The sequence below is a fragment of the Vulpes vulpes genome, chromosome 12, assembly GCF_048418805.1.
Source record: "Vulpes vulpes isolate BD-2025 chromosome 12, VulVul3, whole genome shotgun sequence".
NCBI classification, from domain to species: domain Eukaryota; kingdom Metazoa; phylum Chordata; class Mammalia; order Carnivora; family Canidae; genus Vulpes; species Vulpes vulpes.
Genome location: NC_132791.1, coordinates 162,854,178 through 162,875,573, shown reverse-complemented (window position 1 = coordinate 162,875,573; position 21,396 = coordinate 162,854,178). Strand labels below are relative to the sequence as shown.

The 21,396-nt window shown below is 42.1% G+C and overlaps 1 protein-coding gene across 12 annotated transcripts in view; it reads right to left on the bottom strand.

Annotated features, from left to right (window-relative positions):
* The window catches only part of PER3 (period circadian regulator 3), a 54,973-nt gene that overhangs the window by 28,714 nt on the left and 4,863 nt on the right, over positions 1-21,396 (bottom strand). For all 12 annotated transcript variants that reach the window (XM_072731189.1, XM_072731191.1, XM_072731194.1 and 9 more), the window contains 8 exons: positions 16,887-16,935; positions 13,397-13,539; positions 11,495-11,573; positions 9,953-10,059; positions 9,323-9,479; positions 6,899-7,004; positions 5,934-6,062; positions 5,397-5,523 (listed from right to left, as the gene is read on the bottom strand). In XM_072731189.1, the coding sequence (XP_072587290.1) occupies positions 5,397-5,523; positions 5,934-6,062; positions 6,899-7,004; positions 9,323-9,479; positions 9,953-10,059; positions 11,495-11,573; positions 13,397-13,539; positions 16,887-16,935 (897 nt within the window). The remainder of the gene's footprint in view (positions 1-5,396; positions 5,524-5,933; positions 6,063-6,898; positions 7,005-9,322; positions 9,480-9,952; positions 10,060-11,494; positions 11,574-13,396; positions 13,540-16,886; positions 16,936-21,396) is intronic.

The following is a 21,396-nucleotide window of genomic DNA, read 5'->3' as shown; positions in this document are numbered from 1 at the left end:
TAGAAACTGGAATTATATCTTCCTTGAATGTTTCTCAGTGAAATCATCTGGGCCCAGACTTTTCTTTTTGGAAGATGTTAAACTTCAAATTCAGTATCTGTAATAAATATGTCTGTTCTAGCTGTTTCTTTTTCATGGAGTTCCAATAGGTTCTTTCTTTCAAGTTATTAATAGACCAAAGTTTTGGGAGTAGAGTTGTTTGCAGTCCCTTTAACATCTGTGGGGTCTTTCATTTCCAACGGTGGGTATTTCTGTCTTCTTTTCCTGTTCAGTATGGCCAAAGGTTTGTTACTTTATTTTCATCAGCTTTTGATTTCATTAATTTTCTCTTATTGATTTCTCAATTCCATTGATATATGGTTTTTACAATTTCTTTCCTTCTGCTTACCTTGGATTTAATTTGCTCTTCTTGCTTTTGTTTCTTAAGGAGGAAGCTTAGATTATTGATTTAAGAACTTTATCTTCCCCATGTATCACTTAATGCTATAAATTTCCCTTTAAGCACTGCTTTACCTGTATTCCACAATTTTTTTGTTTTTTCAATTCATTCAATTCAAAATGTTTTTAATTCCCTTGAGGTATGACCTATGGGTCATTCAGAGGTGTGTTCTTTAATTTCCAAACATTTGGGAATTCTCCAGATAAACCTTCCTATTACTAATTTCTAGTTTAATCCATTAGGTCAGAAAATATATTTGGTATGATTTATATTTTAAAAGATTGTTAAAAGGCTTGTATTATGGCCCAGAATAAGGTCTATCTTGATGAATGGTCCATGTGCCATTGAGAAAATTAAGTATCATGTTGCTATTGCTTGGAGTGTTCCATAAATGTCCATTACGCCAATCTTGTTGGCAGTGCTTTTTAAGTCTTCTACATCTTTAATGATTTTCTGTACACTTGTTTTATCAATTACAGAGAGAGGTGCGTTACAGTCTCTACCACTGCAGATTTATTTCTCAAAGTTTTTATCAGTGTTTAAAGTATTTTGAAGCTCTGATGTTAGGTGTATAACCTTTTAGGACATGCTCTCAGAGAATCAACCCCTCTGTTGTCATGCAGTATCCCTCTGAAACCCTGATAACGTTCCTCGTCCTAAAGTCTACACTACCTGGTATTAATACAGCTCTCCAGCCTTCTTTGGACTCCCGTTAGCATGTGTATCTTTTCTAATATTTTGCTCTTCATCTATGTTTTTATTTGCAAAATGGATTCTTGTAGATACTATACAGCTACCTCTTTTTTTCATTCAACTGATGATTTCAGTCTTCCAGTTAGTACGCTGAGAACATTCACATTTAATATGATTATTGAAACAGCTCGATTAAAGTATGCCACTTCACTGTTTTCCATTTGTTCCATCTGGATTTTTGTTTCTTTTCTGCCTCATTTTGCATTAAATGTTTTAAATTCCACTTTATCTCCTCTACTGATATTATTTGTATTTTAGAAACTAGTTCTAATCATTGTTATAAAGTTCACAACATACACCTTGAAGGAATCAGTTTTTACCTCCAAATAACGTATTGCTTCTGGTGTAGGACTCCACAGTACGTTCACAGTGCCTCTCCTGATCCTTTGCAATTTTTTACATAGGCTACAAATGCAGAAGAATATTTCTGCTTTAATAAGCTACCTTCTAGGGCAATTTAAAATAAGTAAAATATAAAATTTCTTCATTCATTGTTTCTAGTGCTTTTCTCCATTTCTTTGTGTTAATCCAAGTTTTATGTCTGGTACCATATTCCTTCCACCTTTAGAAATTCCCTTAGTGTTTTTCATTCAACAGATCGCTGGCAATACATCCCCCATTCCCAGTTTTTGTTTGAGAAATTTTTATATCCCCTTCATTTCTAAAAGATACTTTGGTAGAGAATTCTTCCTTAACGGTTTTTAGTCTTAACATTTAGTCTTCTACTGTACATGGTGTCTAAAGGAATGTCTACTGTAATTCTTTGTTCCTCTTTATGTAGTCTTTGTTGCTCTGGCTGCCTTCAAGATATCCTTTTGCTTTTGTTTTCAGCAGTTCGAATAGGATATTTCCAAGTACGTGGATTCTTTTTTCACGTATGTGGTGTTTTTATTTTGTGATTGGTTTGTTTGTTGTTTTGTATCCACACTAGTTGATGTTTCTCATATCTGTGGGAAATTCTTGATTATTTCTTCAATTATTTCTTTTTTTAAAAAAAGGATTTTACTTATTCATTCATGCGAGACACACAGAGAAAGGCAGAGACACAGGCAGAGGAAGAAGCAGGCTCCCCACAGGTAGCGTGATGCAGGACTCGATCCTAGGACCCTGAGATTACGACCTAAGCTAAAGGCAGATGCTCAATCCTTGAGCCACCCAGGCTCAGTCCCTTCTTCAACTATTTCTTCTGGGATTCCAATCACTCTTATGATAGATCATTTGACAGTGTCTCAACATTCTTAAAAGCTCTATTCTATATGTTTCTTTCTCTCTGTGTTTCAGTTTGTGTAATTTCTATGTATCTATATTCAAGTTTATGGATTTTTTTCTTGGTTGTGTCAAGTGCCCATCAAAGGCATATGTGCACCTCTAACATCTCCATTTGATCTTTTTTAAAAAAATAAGTTCCATCTCTACACTGTGACTGTTCATGTGGTTCTAGATATTGCTTACTGTCCATTAGAGCCTTTAACATGTTATATATAGATATTTTAAATTTTCTGCCAGGTAGTTCCAACATCTCTGTCGTATCTGACTCTTGTGGGTTTTTTTTTTTTTTTTAATTCACAAGAGACACACAGAGAGGCAGAGACATAGGTAGAGGGACAAGCAGGCTCCCTACAGGGAGCCTGATGCGGGACTCAATCCCCGGACCCCCTCCCCGGGATAACTAACGCCTTGAGCCATACGCAGATGCTCAACTGCGGAGCCACCAGGCGTCCCCTGACTCTTGTTCAGATGACAGCTTTGTCTTTTGGGAGGGTTTTTTCCCCCCCTTTTGTATGTTTCTTAATTTGTTGGAAACAGAACACCTTGTATAAGACAGTGGAGACTGGGCATGTTTTTCCTTCTGCTGGGGCTGTGTTCGAGTTAACATAACTAATTTATTGGCCAGGTCTCAGGTTAGTTGTTGCTATGGCTTCACTCAATGTATCACAGCTTTCAAATTCCTCTAGTGACACTTTGTGCTTACATGGTGGCTGGTGTGCTAGAGAGCTTTCCTTTTTTTTTTTTTTTTTCAATATTTGCTCCACTTGTAGCCTCTAGTCTTCCCTCTGCACTGTGCCTCAGAGGCCTGCCTCTTGCAAGTACTGATTCCATCAGTCAGGCACCAGTATCCAGGGCTTGCTCTCACGTCTCCCTGCAAGCATGTATCCCCCTTGTATTTTAAACCTGCTGGCTGCCCTATAACTGCAGTGCTCTGATAGGTCCAAGAAAGCTCATGAATTCACTGCCACGTGGCTTTCTTCCTTGTCAGTTTGGAATGATGCTCCTTCTACTTCTCCCTGAACACAAACCAAAGCACACTCACCCTAAATAAGTTCAGTTCATGGATCAACGTTTCTCCCTCAGGTGCTGCCACCCCAGGAGTGGAACAGTCGATTTTCTCTAAGTTCCCAACTGCTTCTGGCAGCTGGCACCGGTATTTGTAGCTGATGAAGAGGCTTTGTATCTTTGTTACTCCTTGCCTTTCCATATTCATTCCTAAAATTTTCCTTCTTACTCTATTTCAAGGCCTAACCTGCCCTCGTAAGAAAGGTAAAAATATAAACTTAAAACCTTATGCTCCTGTTGGCTCTGGTACCCTGTATATAAACCATGTATATAGTGATTAGTATTTTGCTTTTGATTGGTGCTATTTCTAATATTTACACTATAACATTTCTATCTTTAAGTTGCATACTAGTTTTCTTTGATTAGAAAGTAATAAAGATTTTCTACTAGCTCTTTAAACTTGTAGGTCTTAAGATGTTAATAAAATCTGGATGCCCAAGTTACATTATGTCCCCGCAAGCAATATCAAAATGGCAGCAGATTTTCCCTTTCCCAAAAGTCACATCCTATGTGTTTGAGAGTCAAATAGAGCACATATCTTAGTAGGATAATGTTAATTTCCAGACTACCATCATAAATATACAGAATTAGTTACAGGTTGAATTTTATAAAATGGTGAATGATAGAATATTGATGTCTGCTTTAAAATACAGCCTCTGAACCATGGTACTGATGGCAGTCCAGACCAATGGCAGATGATAAAAAATGGAACAAAGCAGAACGTGAGAAAGAATTTGTACTCTGGCAAGAAATACAGAGATCAAGATATAAAATCATGGCCCTAACATGAGGTCCTAGGCCCAAGCAGCAGTGAGCAGCACAAAGTGGACCAGACAATTAAAAAAAAAAAAAAGACATTTAGAAATTTTAGGCTTCATATCTTCCTATAGAAGTTCCAATGCTAGGATATGGGATAAGATACACAATAAGGAAGATACTCAAATTATTTTGCAATGAAGTAATCTGATGGCTTCAAGGGACAAAAAAAAAAGGTGTTGTTTCTATCTTGTGCCCTTCTATCACAAAAGAAACACACAGAATGTTAAATCTCCTACTAAGGAGACAAGAAAAACTCAAGGAAGGACAGGATGTGCTCTATCAGGAGGGGAGCCTAGCCTGTGATATCACCTGTAGGAGTAGTACATAGATATTTTTGTTTTATAAATCATGGCAAGCCCTGAAAAGTGTAGCTATTTAAAAAAAATTTTTTTTATTGACCTTAGAGAAGAACTTTCACCCCTGCTGTGTAAAACACCCACATTTGACAATGACAGAAACCATTAATAACATCTAGGGTACCAAACCTGGAAAGACTTCCAAAGTCATATTAACATTCAGAAAAACAAATGAAGGAAAGGTAGCTAAACCAAAAAGTTAATATAATTTCATCTCTACATTATAGACCTTTCCTCTGCTATTTAAGTCCAGTAGATTGACTTGTCTAAATAATGTCAATTGTCCTAAGTGATCCAATTCCTATGGAATGCTCTTCCTTACCTCCTATTTGAGAAAAGTAAACACGTATCAAAAAGAAAGTCCCCAGTTTTTCATTCAATTTAGGATATACATATTTTTCATTTGTTTTAAGTGACAGGAAGGATTATGACATTCATTCTAAAATCAACTCTTTTGATTGACAAATGCCTCGTATGGGAGAATCTATACATCTGTTGGTATTATCGAAAACATTAATTCCTCGATGGAAATGTACAGAAATTATACCCTAATATCATTTGGCTTCCAGCGCAGTATTTGCTGCTACCATTAGCATTATTACTGTCATCATCTGAGCTGGTAAATGTGAAAGGTGGCAGCAACGGGGAAGAGGCAGAACCAGGGGAGGAGGTTGGGGGCTGCCCTGCTGACTTACCACCAGGCCGCGCTGGGTGTGTCCCCATCACGTGTTTATCTGGTGACCTGGCCACTGACTCAATGTGGAGCTGCTGACCCAGTTTCTTCATCTTGTTTACGCTGGCACAGACCTGCTGCAAGGCCGTCTTAGGGAAAAAAGTGATAGGATACGTTTCAAAACTGTAAGATTAATTAAAAGATAGGTAAACAATAGACGAAATCAACATATTTAAGATAAAACACATTTAACTTCCGGTTCTCTGAAGACTGAAGGCGCTGCGACAAGGTTAAGCACAAATGCTGCGTTAGGACAAGCGTTCGTTAGCCGCTAATTAGGAGAGCGCGCCGCGAACCCAGACCTCTCATTTCACAGGCACGGTCTCCAACCAAAATGCATTAGGTCGCCTGTCAATCAATAGGGTCCCCGAACGTGCAAGGAGGACCACGTGCCTGCCTGCCGAGGTGCACCACGCGGCGGAGGGGAAGGAGCCTGCACGCACGCGCACGCCCACACGCAAGCGCACGCCGGCCCACGCACACGCCGTCGGCCACGTACCGGCGCCCTGCGTGCGGCCTCGCCGTGAGGCCCGCCGGACTCCCTGGAGGACGCGAGGCTGGCGCGTGGCTCCTGCGAGTCGCTGCTGCCCAGGCTCCCGAAGCCGCTGGAGGCGCTGGCATGAACCGGCTGAAGGAAGGAGGAGGCCCCGCTGTAGAGTCTGTGGACGCGGCCCCAGAGGAGAGGCTCGGCGTCCACCTCCACCTCAGGGCCCCCCGCGCGGTCGCCCGGCGTGGACGCGAACCTCCGCGAGATCCTGAGGCACACGCCTCGCCTCCGCTTGGCCGCCGGCAGGGCCCTGCCCTCCCTTCTCAGGAACCCAGGCCGGGGCGGGCGCTTCCAGAACAGCCGGTGCTGGGAGAGCCACACGGGGGCTCCAGCACGCTATGAGGAGTTTGGGAGGGACGAGAAGTCAGATACACAGCCTGTGCGTGCGTGCGGTGGCCGCGACCGCGACCGTGGGCCTGCCGCGGCTGTGGGGGAGATGGGAGCCGCCGGGCTGTTCCCTGCGGGACCCTCCACAAACGCTCTGGCCTGCACCCGCTCACCAGCGGGATCAAGGAATCGTTTCTGGCATTTGTTCCCACAGAGGGTTTCGGCCACGTTTGCCCGGTAATAACCGGACACCGAGAGCTGCCATCCCTCTGCCCCCACCTTTAAAATACTGGGCGCCTGGGCAGGGTTTGGAACACGAGGAGGATGCTCTCGTTCAGAACCAGCTCCCTGCCCTCCTAGAGTGGGATCTTACAAGAATGTTCTGTGCGTTCACTCAGGAAAAGGAAAGCAAGATTAATAAAACTGAATCTAAAAACAAAAACAGGAAGACAGAACTCCCTGGAACTCAGAGGATACAGATTTCTCTCTCCTCGCATTGTATTTTTGGGAGGTGGCTTTATGAAGATCGAAAGTTAACATAAAACACAATTATGGATATTTTGTGCTTGCTTTTTAAAATCTCACTTTACCTGTAAGAGAAGTTTGTGAATTTGTTCTTGTAATTCTGTTACGTCTTTGTCATTACTGTTCATCTTTTTTATTCTGGTAGCAAATACATCCGCATTCAGTGGACTCCTACAAAGTATCAAGTAAAAGATGGAGTCAAGCAATTCAAAATTAATTTACAATAAAGTCTAAAGAGATTTTTAAACAGAATGTTCAAACACTAAATCTGTATTTATACAAAGCAACTCTTGGGGCTCCAAGTAGAAAACATGAAGCTTAAAATCTCATCCATGGAAGCAGGAAAAAAACTAAGAAACAAATGAGATGTTAAGAGCCTTCTTTGGATCATCTGAAGCTGTAATCTTCTGACGTCTGTGTCAGCACTGTGTTTGTAGAAATCTAAAATAAGTGACAACCATAGCTACCAAGATACCTTCAACAACTACTGGTCTCAAAATTTAACATTAACTGAGCAACCTATCGTAGGAATTTTAAGACCCTAGATCCACCAAATATTAAATGTTTAATGTACTTAATCACTTCAGCAACCCAACTATTGGTGAAAATGTGGCTGTTACAATCTGCAGTCCTGTTAACACTAGAGCGTTCCAAAACTACTATCTGAACACAGAGGCAGATGTGCCAACAGAAAATATCACAAAAGAAATGACATTCATTTAGGATCCTCTATGTGACAGGAACCATAATGCTTTTATAACATATAGCAAGAATAACATTTCCTAAACCCACATGATGTGCCAGACACTGTTCCAAGAGCTCTATCAAGTTATATCTCCTTCACCAGAGTTGAAAACTTCCCAAGGTCACCTAGCTGGTCAAGTCTAAGTAGGTATTCATGAAAGGACCAGAGTCTAGGCTCTGATTTTATTTTCACTTCCCCACAGATTTCCCTACTGGGGGGAAAAGGTCCTTTCTGACCAATACGTATAACTTATATTTACTTGGCAGTCATATTTCTTAATTATTACATTAGTTTTCTAGCACAAATTGGTCTCTTGAGTTAAGGAGCCCATTTCTTGGGATCCCTGGGTGGCGCAGCGGTTTAGCGCCTGTCTTTGGCCCAGGGCGCGATCCTGGAGACCTGGGATCGAATCCCATGTCGGGCTCCCGGTGCATGGAGCCTGCTTCTCCCTCTGCCTGTGTCTCTGCCTCTCTCTCTCTCTCTCTCTGTGTAACTATCATAAATAAATAAAATTAAAAAAAAAAAAAAAAGGAGCCCATTTCTTACATTATAGTTCCAGACCTGTTCTTTTGAGAGGCCAAATCCCAGAACACAAAGACCTAGGAAGACCTTGGAACCATTTCTTACCATGGTTAGGTATCCTCTGTTATAGTATCAAGGCATGACAAAAATAAGTCTTACCGGTAAGACCTACTGTTCTCCATTTTATGCTCATGTGCACAAAGCTTTACAATAAAACACAAAAGGTGTTATTTCTCAAACTCAGCATGATCCTAAAGAGTTAGGTATAATTTCCATTATAAAAAAAACAAAACAAAACAAAATAGACATCACCAGGTTCCCTATGGCCCAGGTGAGAAACCTACAGGTCAATTTTAAATTTAACCCAAAAAGTCAAGAGACTGGGAGTATTTTAGGCTACAAGAGTGGCAGCACAAGTTGTTCTAGATCCATTTCACAAGGTTCTGTTACATGGACAGGTAGCAGTAATCAAACAGGCTTGAGTCGGTGTGTTGGCAGGAATATAAAAACCAAAGCATCTAATTTTTAAAAATAAAGATATGATAGAATAGACGCAAATACATGGAATTTGACAGAAGAAGCTGATATAAAAAGATTTTTTTTGATATAAAAAGTTTTACATGGTCGCTAAAGAGAACTTTAAAATTCAGAAAAGATAAAAAAAACCTTCATCCATTAACCATACCCATAGCCAGAATTTATATTTTATTTCGTTTCCTCTTCTTTTTCCTACTTCACAATGTTTGTGTGTCATTTGAACATATTTATATTCACGGTATAAATAATTTTGTATGCTGCTTTTTTAATCTTTCCATTTTTCAGTAAATTTCAGAAATTTTCAAATTTCTTTTTGATCAGTAACATAACATGTCAAATAGTCTAGAACTTACTTAACGACTGATATAAGCTAGCTACTCTAAGTCCACCGTTATGATTAAAAAATGGTACAAAATACATCTTTGCTTTCTAAAGCTCGTTCTAAATATGCCTGTATTTAGGCATATTTCTTTAGACTGTTTCTTTCTATAAGGAAATCATGGGGTCAGAGACAGAAATCTTCCAAGGTTCTTGACACATACTGCCAAACTGTCTTCAAAAAGCATTTAAAAAAAAATTATCTGTGGTTAATTTGTGTGTCAAATGATTCAAACGGAGTCAGTGGGTGGAAGAATACTATTTGGTAAAAATAGTCTTCTAAAAACATGGACGTTGACTGACTTACATTCGAACTTTATGGCGACCAATGATGAAAGACACCTTTCGGCTCCATGGATTCACAAAGCTGGACCAGCTGGAGTCCAAGATGACGTAATCTCCATTTTGAGTACAAAATCGAATGGGTGAGTGTTCAAAGGGAGGGTGGCCTGCATACTTCAAGACTATATAAGATAATACGAGATTAGAATTTATTTTATTTTATTTTTTTAAGATTATTTATTTATTCATGATAGACATAGAGAGAGAGAGAGAGAGAGAGAGAGAGAGGGAGAGGCAGAGACACAGGAGGAGGGAGAAGCAGGCTCCATGCCAGGAGCCTGATGTGGGACTCGATCCCAGGACTCCAGGATCATGCCCTGGGCCAAAGGCAGGCGCTAAACTGCTGAGCCACCCAGCGATCCCCGAGATTAGAATTTATTTAATGCAGCTATTTATTGCAGATGTCTTTTTTCTAGGCATTTATAGGTTTTTCAGAATGCCAGAAGAGAAAAAAATTGTTTTTAGCACCTTCAACACAGGGCTCACCTGTTAAAGGTTGAGTGATTAGAACTTATGGAAAGGTCTAACAAGAAATGAAAAAGAGCAGATGAGTGGCTACACAAAAACCTCTGACTATAAAGATGCAGATCCTTACCTTTTTGGTGTACAGTGAGCATGAGAGAACGATCTTCTGGATGCAGATATGTTAAGACAGACCTTCCCATCAGATCCTGAGGCAGGTAACCCAGCAGAGGCACTGCTCTGGGGTACAGACAGAGCACAGACAGCACATTACATGCAGCAAGTAATTTCTGTACTTGTACACTTTAAACTTAATTCTAAATATAAAAAAAGAAGGTATGCAAAAGATGTCATTCCAGCATTTTATACAAGGAGCAAACTACCTCAGAGCCCATGCCATGGGGAAATGGCTCCAGAATCTAAGAAATGCTGGGCATTAGACATAGTGCATCAAAGCTGCCTACGGAACTTGCTAGAAAATGATTCATTGGCTTACCACAGGCTAACTCAATCAGAGTTTCTAGGGTAAGACCAGGAATCTATATGTTTAGCAAGTTCCTTAGGGGTCTCTAATGTCCCCCTACATTTAAATAGTTTAAAAAGATCACATCATAATGTAGAAGAATGCTTATGGTGTTAAGTAAATAAAGCAGGCTACAAATTTATACAGCACCATTAAAACTGCCCAGAGACAGCATCTCCCAGAAGGTAGTAACAAATAGACAAAGGGAACACAGAGACACATGCAGGGTGAAGCTTCATGGGAGAGCCGTGAATGCAGAGCTTTCAGAATGATTTAGAAAGAACGGACTCCATTAATGTTTTCTGTGTGCACAAATTCACAAACATTTTCTAATGCAAGAAATTTAAGCCATTACCAGTAGGCTATTATCTGCTGCTAAATATTCTTACTTTATACAAACTACATGATACAAAGTATATCACCAATTACTGTTTAGTTTGGAGATATCTATTATTAAATAAATCTATTTTCAGATGTTAGGATTTTGTAAAAATAAAAATTAACAGCTATCATAACTGTGTCAGCTGTTTGGACTTTGTTGCCTTATATTTATATGTGCCATGGTGCACTGATTCCCCAGATTTTCAGATGTCACAAATAAGTAAAATGTAAAAATAAATGGGGGGCATGAGTAGCAGAGGGTACTCATCAGGGGATAACATTTATTTTTCCAAATAAAATTATTAAAAAACAACAATAAGCAACGACTACCATCTCCTATCACAATTTTTTAAGGAAGACCACTTCAAGACCAACAAAAAAGTAGAAAAAACATAAGTTCAAAATCACTGATAATGTTTTAAATTAAATAAACTTAGCTTTACCAAAAAAAAAAAAAAAAATCTGAAGCTGGAGGCCAAGGTTGGAGTTTTGGTCTCCTTCTGAGTACAATCACATACCAGTGGCCAGGTACACTGTCCTCTTGTGTAACACAGAACACTAATTACTGACTTACTACTGTGAAATCATATATAACTTGTAAATCATATAACATACAAGATACTTAAAACATAAACTTCAAGCTAACATCAAATGGGTAAATGCACAGATATCTACTTCATAATGTAGAAGTATGTAAACATGATGTAAATGTTCTCACATATCTACCTGTACTCAGAAACAAAATTTCTTTTAGGCTTAGGAAGTGCTTACCTTTCATCTATTTCAAGAAAGACACACCCAGGGGTGTGTGTTGTGGTAAAAATTCTTTTATCCACCGGGATTCGAGGAACTAGGAAAAACAGAAAGACTCACCTAAAGGCAAATATCTAATTACTCACCTACTTTACTGAACACTTACATTAAAAAGGGAACAATATCTCTATACAAAATGGTAGAGATCTCATTTAGGGGCCTGGCCTTCAAGAAGCCAAAGCTGTGGTGAAATTATAATACCTGTCATTACTTACTACGTTCTGATTGGGTCAAAATGCAATGCCTATTAAAGTTAATTTTAAGTAGAGTCTGTATACACGGAAAGCTTACTCAACACAATGCAGCAGTCAAAGCTGGAGGAAATTAAAGGTCAGGACTAGCCCAAGTCTGGTCATATTTGGTGACTGTGTATAACTAAGTACATTTATTTGGTGTGTGATATGGATATTTTAAGTCTGTGTAAGAAAACCCGATATGGTCAGTTCTACTGTTGTTCACTTTGAAAATGTAGTGATTTGAAATCATGCACAATTTCATCCGCAAGAAACGAGAGGTGAATGGAGTCACCCAAGAATATACAAGCACATGCACACACCTCAAACATCTACACCTCTGTGCACCCCATGTTGCAAGACATATATTACAAGACATGCCCATCCACATTTGACTTCTGGCACCACAGTAGCTCAGGAGCTGTGACCCTGCCAACACCCAAGTCTACAAGCCACCATGGGCCTTTTCCAAGGCGAGGCACTGTGTTTACTGTGCCATTTGTGTCTTTCTTAACCATTTAACGTGTGTAAAGCTGTGTTACTATTTTTATTAGATCCCTGTATTATTTTCAATGTGTGGTTAAGTTTTTGAGTGTTGTGCCCCTAAACCCATTTTTTTCTTAAGCTCTGTGATTTTGTGTGTGTGTGTGTGTGTGTGTGTGTGTGTGTGTGTGCACAGGACAATAATTTTTAGGAAAGCATATGTCAGATTACAGCAGAACTGACTTTAATTTCAAATAGTAAGTGGAGGGCAGCCCAGGTGGCTCAGTGGTTTAGCACCGCCTTCAGCCCAGGGCCTGATCCTGGAGACCCGGGATCAAGTCCCGCATTAGGCTCCCTGCATGGAGCCTGCTTCTCCCTCTGCCTGTGTCTCTGCCTCTCTCTCTGTGTATGTGTCTCTCATGAATAAATAAAATCTTTAAAACAAAACAAAAAACCAAATAATAAATGGAAGCTGCTCCTGTATTAACATATGAGTTTAGAAATGTAGCTCTGCCATCAGAGGACATAAACTACAGTTTTCATTCAAGGGCTTTTAGAACACCTAAAAAATATAAGCTTGTTCTTGTGAAATTACAATTTTCATGCTCTTTTTTTTTTTTTAAAGATTTATTTATTTACTTGAGAGAGAGTATGTTGTGGGGGGAGGAAGAGAGGGAGTATCTTAAGCAGACTCTCCACTGGGCATGGAGCCCAACACAGGGCTCAATCCCACAACTGGTGAGATCATGATCTGAGCTGAAACCAAGAGTCAGGTGCCTAACCAACTGAGCCTCCCCACAGTCGCCCCCAAGTTTCACGCTCTTATTTCACACAAGGCAGAAGCAGAAGGCCCCGGGATAGTCACCAGTACAGAAAAGATTAGAGGACCATGTATCGGTGGCCAAGTCTATGCTTAGACCCTTAGGCTGTGCCAACCTTGAGGGAGACAACCACTGAGAAGTTCAGGGTCAGTACACAGAGACTTTAGGGAAGATCAGCTCTCAAAGCCCAAGAGCTCAGGGCCAACGTGAAGCCCTGAGCATTCTTTCCTGGTTCTGTGGCTGTAGTAAGCAAGCTTTCACATGTTTCTCCCTAAGGTACTGTCAGGTTACATGTGACCTAAAAGCAGATGCTCCTGAGTTACCTTCATAACCAGAATGAATCTTCTCCACCAGGGTGAGACAGCAGGGCTCAGGTTCTGGCTGCGCAGCTCTGTGTACGTGTATCAAATAGGGGATAATCCTGAATGGGTAGTAACGCTTCTCTTGCTCTGCATCTTTGCCTCCCCTGAAAAGCAGGGAAATGATGGGTCAGTGAGCCCACGTGAAACTAGGCCAGGAGAAATGCCTTCTTGGTGATTTCCGAGACAGATGTGGCCAAATTGAAAATGTTCAAATGTGTTTATATTAAAAAGAAATGTTAGTGTATATTTTCAATACCCAAGCGTAATTATACTCATTGATTATTCAATGGAAGAGAGGTTTTACGGAGAACCAGTTTACTGAGTTGAAGATAGAACCAGCTGTCCTACAACTTTTCTTTTGACTTCGAAACCATAACTTCCCAGTCTTACCTCCTGCGTCTAAATTAAGTACCCTGTGACAGAAATAGGGTTCCCTGTGATCATACTCCCCAAAGCCAGCTCTCCACCAGCCCTACCTACCCTCCCTCAAGGGACTGACTGCACCTCACAGCTTCAGACACAACCCGGATGGGCACAGGGCCCCAGGTGTGGTGAAGCTCGCCTTGCGTGCCTGCTGAGCAGAAAGGCAGAGCTGGAACCTGCTCGCCAAGCCCTAGCCCCAGCTGTGGGGCCTCTCCCAGGCTTCTACCCAGTTTAACAGCCCCAGCTGCCCAGAGGGCACTTCTCCTTGGATACACCATGGTCCCCTTTGTGTCAGCATGCCCACAACTGAATTCATGCTCCCCCGTTTCTACCAGTCACATCTCGCCTCTCCCACCACTGCTTAAAGTGATGCCAGGTGGTCCTCAGCTGCCTGGAAGCTCTGCATCCACGTCCACATCTGCGTCCACATGCACTTGTGCTCCCACCCCCGCCTGGCTTCCTCGCCTCTCCACAGACTCTGGGGCCTCCACCTGCACCTCCACTCTCCACCACAACCCTGCTTCCACAGCTGAGGGCCTGAATCTGACCCCGACCCTGACCCTGACCAGGTGCGTGTCAGCTATACTGTCTCCCAGGCTCATCCTGTCCCGTATGTGCTGAAGACCCAGTACTTGCTGCTGCCCCACCTTCTCCCTAAACTCCATACCTATGCACCACAAGTTCGATTTCCAACACCGTAAGGCAGTCCAACTGGTCTAAAACCAGGCACTGTGCCTTCCCTCCGCACTCCAGGAAGCAGCTCTCTCAGTGTCCTCTGCTCCAGTAAAGGTCAACTGGAGCCAGAGACCCTCATGTCACCCCTGACTAATCCTGTTTCACACCTGAAACCAGTCCATTAATGAATCCCAATAGCTCTGCCATATAGAAATATCCAGAATTCCCAAGATATTCCCATGTCCTCCTGCTACCACCTCCTGGTGTGACAGGTGTGACAGCCTCTCTCTCTCTCTCTCAGACCTTCCCCATCTTCTCATCCTTGCACAGTGTCCAATGTGGTCCTTTTATGTCAGTTCTCATCTTTCTAAAAAATAAGGCTGCTCTGTTTTTGTCCACTGAGCAGTCCCAGAGGCCAGGATAAGCCCAGCAACACCTCCCCACTACCATCCAGAGCCAGTCACCATACGGTTAAGGCCGTGTTTCCCCACAAAGAATGGGGGATCCTCGGAGAAATGACTGGCTCATGTATGGGGTAGGAAGTGTCCAGGTTGAGCCTGGGTTACTGTCTGAAGCAAAGGAAGCTGTCACCGACCACAGGAGTACCCTCTCATTGCACTGGAGCTAACCGAAGCGGCTCCAGCTGGTCACAGACGGGACAGTTTGAGCATCATGAAGATTAACAAGAACCTTCTCTTTTAGCTCACGTTCTGAAATGCTTATGGGGGAAATGCTCCACAGTCTGAGATCTGCTGCAGAATAACAGGCAGGGGCTGAGGAGCAGGCAGTGGCAGAGATGACACGAGACTGGTCACGGGCTCAAGTTATTAAAGCTGGATGGTAAGTACATACCAGGTCACTGTACCATCTCCTCTACTTCCACATTTTGCAAATTCCAAAAGTAAAGTTTTCAAATAAATGATTAACCTGAACAAAACATTTCCTTCAGATGTCAAAGCTTCCCATGTTCTGGTCCCTGTTTCTTCGTTTCCTTCCATCCTCTGCTCCAGCCACATTAGCTTCCTTGTTACTCCCCCACAGGCCAAGCATCCTCTCCCCCGGGGCCTTTGCACTTGCCTGAAACACTCTTCCCTCAGATAGAGGTATGGCTCGCTCCCTCACCTCCTTCAGGCTCAGGCTGCAATCAGGCTTCTTATCAGAGAACATTCCTTAACCACCCTGAATATACTAGTAATCTCTCCCTTGCCCAGAATTCCCTACCTCTCCTTCACTGTTCCACACAGAACTTTCTGTCAGCTCACATATACATAGGTACCTGTTTATTATCAGCAGTTTCCCCACACACACACAGAATGTAAGGCCCATGAGGCAAGAACTTTACACCTGTAATCCTGCCTGGCTCAGAGAAGACACACAAATATATTTACTAGCAAAACAAACACAAACAGCGCTTAGTAGGTGGCAAGCACTGTTCTAAGATCTTTGTAACAACTCCTCTGTGAAGGACTGAATGAACACGAACACAGCCCTCCCTCCTGCCCTGGACCCCTCTCCCCAGAGTTCCCTCCCTGAGCACTGGAATGCTGTTAGCTCAAGAACCCCTAACCCCACGGAGTGCTGACTGATTCATTACAAGGAGTTTTGTCTTTAGTTTTCCACATCTGGAGCAGTTAATAACTTTAGTACTCATGCTGGCAATCGTGATGTCACTGAACCACATTTTCTTATTGCAAAAGTAACGTGAACGCATCACAATAAATTCAGGAGAGAAAAAAAATCACTAATAAATCCTACCAGAAATCAACTATTATTACAATTTTGGTCTGTTTTCTCCCAGTTCACTACATCTTGACCTTTTAAATCCTTCTCTGAAACACATCTATCTAAATTTCTTTACAGTTATTAAAAATTTTTTAAAGTTAGGGGCGCCTGGCTGGCTCAGTTGGAGCATATGACTCTTGATCTCTGGGTCACCAGTTCACATTTGGCACAGAGCTTGCTTTAAAAAAAAAGTAAAAAAATAAAGCAAAATTTCAAAAATTAAATGTGACCAAAGGGCAAAAAGCAAACAAAGCTTCCCTAAACAGTAGGCATTTGAAAGTGTACTTCACATCATCCAGAGGTTCTTTTAGAGAGAGAGAGAGAGAGAGAGAGCACAAAAGACTGAGAGAGTGCGAGCGCTGCCAGGCTAAGAATGATCTTTCTTTCTCCTGACTGCATTATTATCTAGTCATTTTGTGAGTGAAATCTGCATTTCTTCCCCTCAATCCAAATACAAATTGCTTGTGGCAAGAACCCAGCACTAGATGAATACAAAAGAATCTATAAAGGGCCAAATAAAATCAGAGTATAGCCCACCCATTCCTGGTCCCCCATAAGCCCCCAAACTTACCGGATCCTGCAGAAAAAGGATTTCACCGGAGCGAATTCATACTGAGATGCTGCGGGAAACAGAGACAAGTGTTAATCACCCACTCCCAGAGCCACAGGGCAGAGCGGCCCCTCCTCAGCAAGACAAACTCCAACTCTCCCCATGGAAGCAAGAAATGAAACTATTCTTTCAAAGGAGATACTCTTGATCTCCAAACAGGGCTCCTGCTCTCACTTTGAGATCTAGTCACAACCAGTGCTTTCCAGGGGGCTTTCGTACTGTCGCAGTGACCCTCAGGGAGATAATGTGGATGTGTGGGAAAAGGACCTCATCGTCCTGTTCAGACTGCCCGTGTTCCTCCTTCCAATGTCAAGGCTATAATCTGGGGATACATTTACTTCGGTCGTAATATGCTATTTCACCATGATGGTCTGGATGGGCCTCAAAAACTGCTGATTTGGACAACTTACAGTGTTTAGGTATATGATACATATATGTCTTTCACTTTTTTCTTTCCTTGGACAAAGTCCCCAAAATTGGGGTCCAGGGTTAAACAATACGATCTTAGGATTCTCCCTATATAGCGCCACACTGATCTACAGAAGATCATACCATTTGCACAGGGTCTCTAAGGACATTTTCTCACAACCCTCAGGCCAATAGTTCCATCAGTTTTAATGATTTCTGCATTAATTTTATGGATTTGTGAGGTGGTAATTCAGAACTCTTTCAATTTGCCTTGATCAAGGGGCTGAACCTTCTCCCAAGTGTTTGTTGACTACCTCTCCTCTGCTAGAGCTCCTTGAATTGATATTTTGGGCATTTGCTCACTGGGGTGAAAAATCCTCAGTTACAGGAACCAAGGAAATGCTTAAAAATAAGGAGATGTTTTTAAAACATGCACTGATGGAGCATAAACAATGAGAGCTCTGAAGAACCAAGATGCTGCATGTGATCCTGCTCTTTGCACTTCTGGGGAGAGGATCACAGGAGGGGTCAGAGAATGGGCTTTTGAATGATCAGGGAAACTGTACGTGATTAAAAAAGAAAAGAAGTCAAACCACAAAATACTCTAGTTTCAAAGACAACGACCTCACTATCAGAATTCAGAAAACTAAGAAAATCACAGAAAAGTCCTGAAATTCTGAACCTGGAAGACCATTCATAGAGCTTGTGTGTGAGAAAGCAGGGAGGGCGCTGCTGACAAAGGAGGCTCTCCAAACTGCACTGCTCAGCAGCCCTCACAGGGATGCCACCTCAGGAAAGGCTCAGGTGAGTTTGCAGAGGAGTTATGGCAAGACAAGGACATTTCGAAAATATTCATTTTTTGAGATGGTTTTTAGGAACAGGAACCGGTCTGTGGTGTGGCTTTCAAAAGCCTGCCTTAAGAGTGCCTGGGTGGCTCAGTGGTTGAGTGTCTGCCTTTAGGTCAGGCTGTGATCCCGGGGTCCTGGGATCGAGTCCTGCATTGGGCTCCCTACAGGGACCCTCTTCTCCCTCTGCCTGTGTCTCTGCCTCTCTCTCTGTGTCTCTCATGAATAAGTAAAATCTCCCAAAATAAAATAAAATAAAAGCCTGCCTTAGTTTGACCACACGTCTCCCATCTGAAGGCAACAATCTCCCAGGGATAGCTGTGGTCACCAGGGGCCATGGCTTGGGGTGAGGGTCCTGGACGCTGCCCACAGGGTGAAACCTGCCATCACCTCACAACTGGCAGTGTGACCTGGGGTGAGTTCCCTTAGCCCTGGGCCTCTGTGATGGCAGGGCTCAAGCTTGGAGGGCCATACCTGACCATAGGCTCCAGCCACTGCCCTGCGCCTATGCGTGAGCAGTCCTGAGGTGGGATGCAGGGCTGTTCTGGGGCCTGACCATGACTTGGATTTCCCTTTGACTGGCCGGCCAAGCCTCCTCCTCCTGCCCCATCCCCCTTGTTCCCGCTCCTTCCACGGGTGTCAGACACGTCTAGTGGGCCGAGGGCACCGTTCCCCTCCTCCCCCCAGCCAGTCTCTCAAATGGCTAACCCTCTCTTGGCATTGGCTATGCAACAGACCTACTGACGCAGTCACCTCATCCGTCAACCGGGGATGACGACAGTATCCATGCCTCATAAAGGTTTTTGTGAAAATTAGTCAACCCACTGAAACCTGGAAAAAAGTCCCTGCCACATGGTAACCATTCAATAGATGGGAGCAATGAAGATGACCCCTAATGTTGCATAATGTGCCAAATACCTCAAGTGCTTTCCCCGCCATCAGCCTGCTTGCTTCTCACAGCAGCCCTGTGTTAGCAGGCTGGAAGGAGAACTATTACTATTTCATGACGAGAAGCTAAGTGGCCTCCATCATTCATGAAGGGACAAAGCTCAATTTAAAACTCGGATCTTCGTTATACAGTTTTATTCATATGGTGAACATAAAAAACAGTGATAGGGATTATAGAGGAAGGAGAAAAAATGAGTGGGAAATATCAGAGAGGGTAATCGAACATCAGACTCCTAACTGGGAAACGAACAAGGGGTAGTGGAAGGGGAGGTGGGCGGGGGGATGGGGTGACTGGGTGACGGGCACTGAAGGGAGCACTTGATGGGATGAGCACTCGCTGTTACACTAGATGTTGGCAAATTGAAATCCAATAAAAAAATATACATCAATCAATCAATCAATCAATCAATCTCAGATCTTCAGATTCCTTACTTAAAATTCTTCACACAGGAAATACTGCAACCCTACTGGAAGATAGACTTGGGAAAACTATGTGTAGAGTACACCAGGCACCTGAATTCAACTGCATTCTCTGGGGGTCGTGTAGGACGCAGTACCAGATTGTGGGATCTCAAACAGTAGATGCTAGCCCTTATCATTTCCACACCTTAGCTGTAGCAGGTGAATCCTTGTTTTCAGAAGTGCATTCTAAAGAAACAGCGGTCAGATCTTTCTGTGAGGTCGGTACAACAAACCAAAGTTGAAACGTGCTCTGAATGCCAGGCCAAAGGCTGACACCCTGCTGAGCTTATAGCTTCCTATGTTCCCCTAATGTTCTATGAGCTCAAAGGAAGGGGCAGGAGGAGGCAACATGGGCTCAGCCCAGAAATGGCGCAAGAAAGAGCTGGAATTGCTGAGATGTGCGAGGCGAAGCCCAGGGTGAGCAGTCACGAGAGGCACCTCCTCTTTAAGGAAGATGTCAATATTGAGGTCCAAAAGACAGCAATTTCAGGGTATATTATATGTTTACATGGAGAGGAAACAGCAGGCAATAACTAATTTGCAAAGATAACACAGCTAAAAAGAGCAGAGACCATGGAGGCATCACTGGAGGGATGGTGGCTGGAAGGGCAAGAGGGTAGGCAGACAACCTCGTGGTGTGTCTGCCCCGCTCACATCTCTATCTCAGCACCAGGAACAGCTCCGGGCCCACAGTGCTTGCTGAATAAACATTTATGGAGTGGATGAACGATCGATCAATAAAAGGAGAGAAACAAAGATGGACACTTAAAGGCTGAAAATATGTGTTAAAGAAAGAGGAAGCGAAATAAAATCAATGTTTTTGAGTGAGGGGAACAGGAAAGAGCTAGAAGCAAGCAAGGAAAACAGGTGTGTGTTCTGAAGTGTACACAACCTGTGCATAAGAGATGGGGCAAAGGTCTGCCACTGAAAAAAGCTGCATCTGAGACTGTGCCCACTGGACCAAGTCCTGCCTTAGAAAGTCAGAATGGGCAGAGGGCCCTAGACTTGCAAGATGAGAAGGTTCTGGAGGTGTGTTTCACATCCATGCCAATGTACCTACCACTACTGAACTGTACACTTAAAAATGGTTAGGATGGTACATTTTGCTAATGGGATTTTTTTTACCATAATAAATCAAATTTAAATTTTAAAAAAATCAGAAAAAAGGGCTTGGAATTAGAAGAAAAAGGTTCATTTACACTCAATTCTTTTTTTTTTTACACTCAATTCTTTAAGATACACTTCACAAAGAATATGAAATAAGAAATATAGAATGACTTTAAAAGAAATAATGAATAATTTTTAAAAATTATACAGGACTGAATGTCACAAAGGAAACTAGGACTAGGCATTCCTCAGTTCATGAAATTAAGCATTTCAGAAAAAAACAAAGTAACAAGATTCATGAACTTTTAGGGAGAAGAGAAACTAGAAGGGGAAATAACCATGAGAAGTTTATCTCCAAATAAAAGCAAAGAAATAATGAAGTCAATGTAAGAGAGAAAACATTTAATTTTATTAACTTAGAGAAAACAGAGTCTTTATAACAACTAACTTGCTATATGGTGTGCAGCTTGCCAAATCATATTTTTAAAAAACCATATTTATGATAACAGAACTTCTAAAATTAACTTGACTACATGAAAGCATATTAGCTGGAACTTTGTTATTAGAAGCACTTAAAATGCTATTTCTATCACAATCTTCTTATTTATTTACTTATCTTTATTTTTTTAAGCTTTATTTATTTTTAGCAATCTCTATACTCAACGTGGGTCTCAAACTCAGGACCCCAAGGTCGAGAGTTG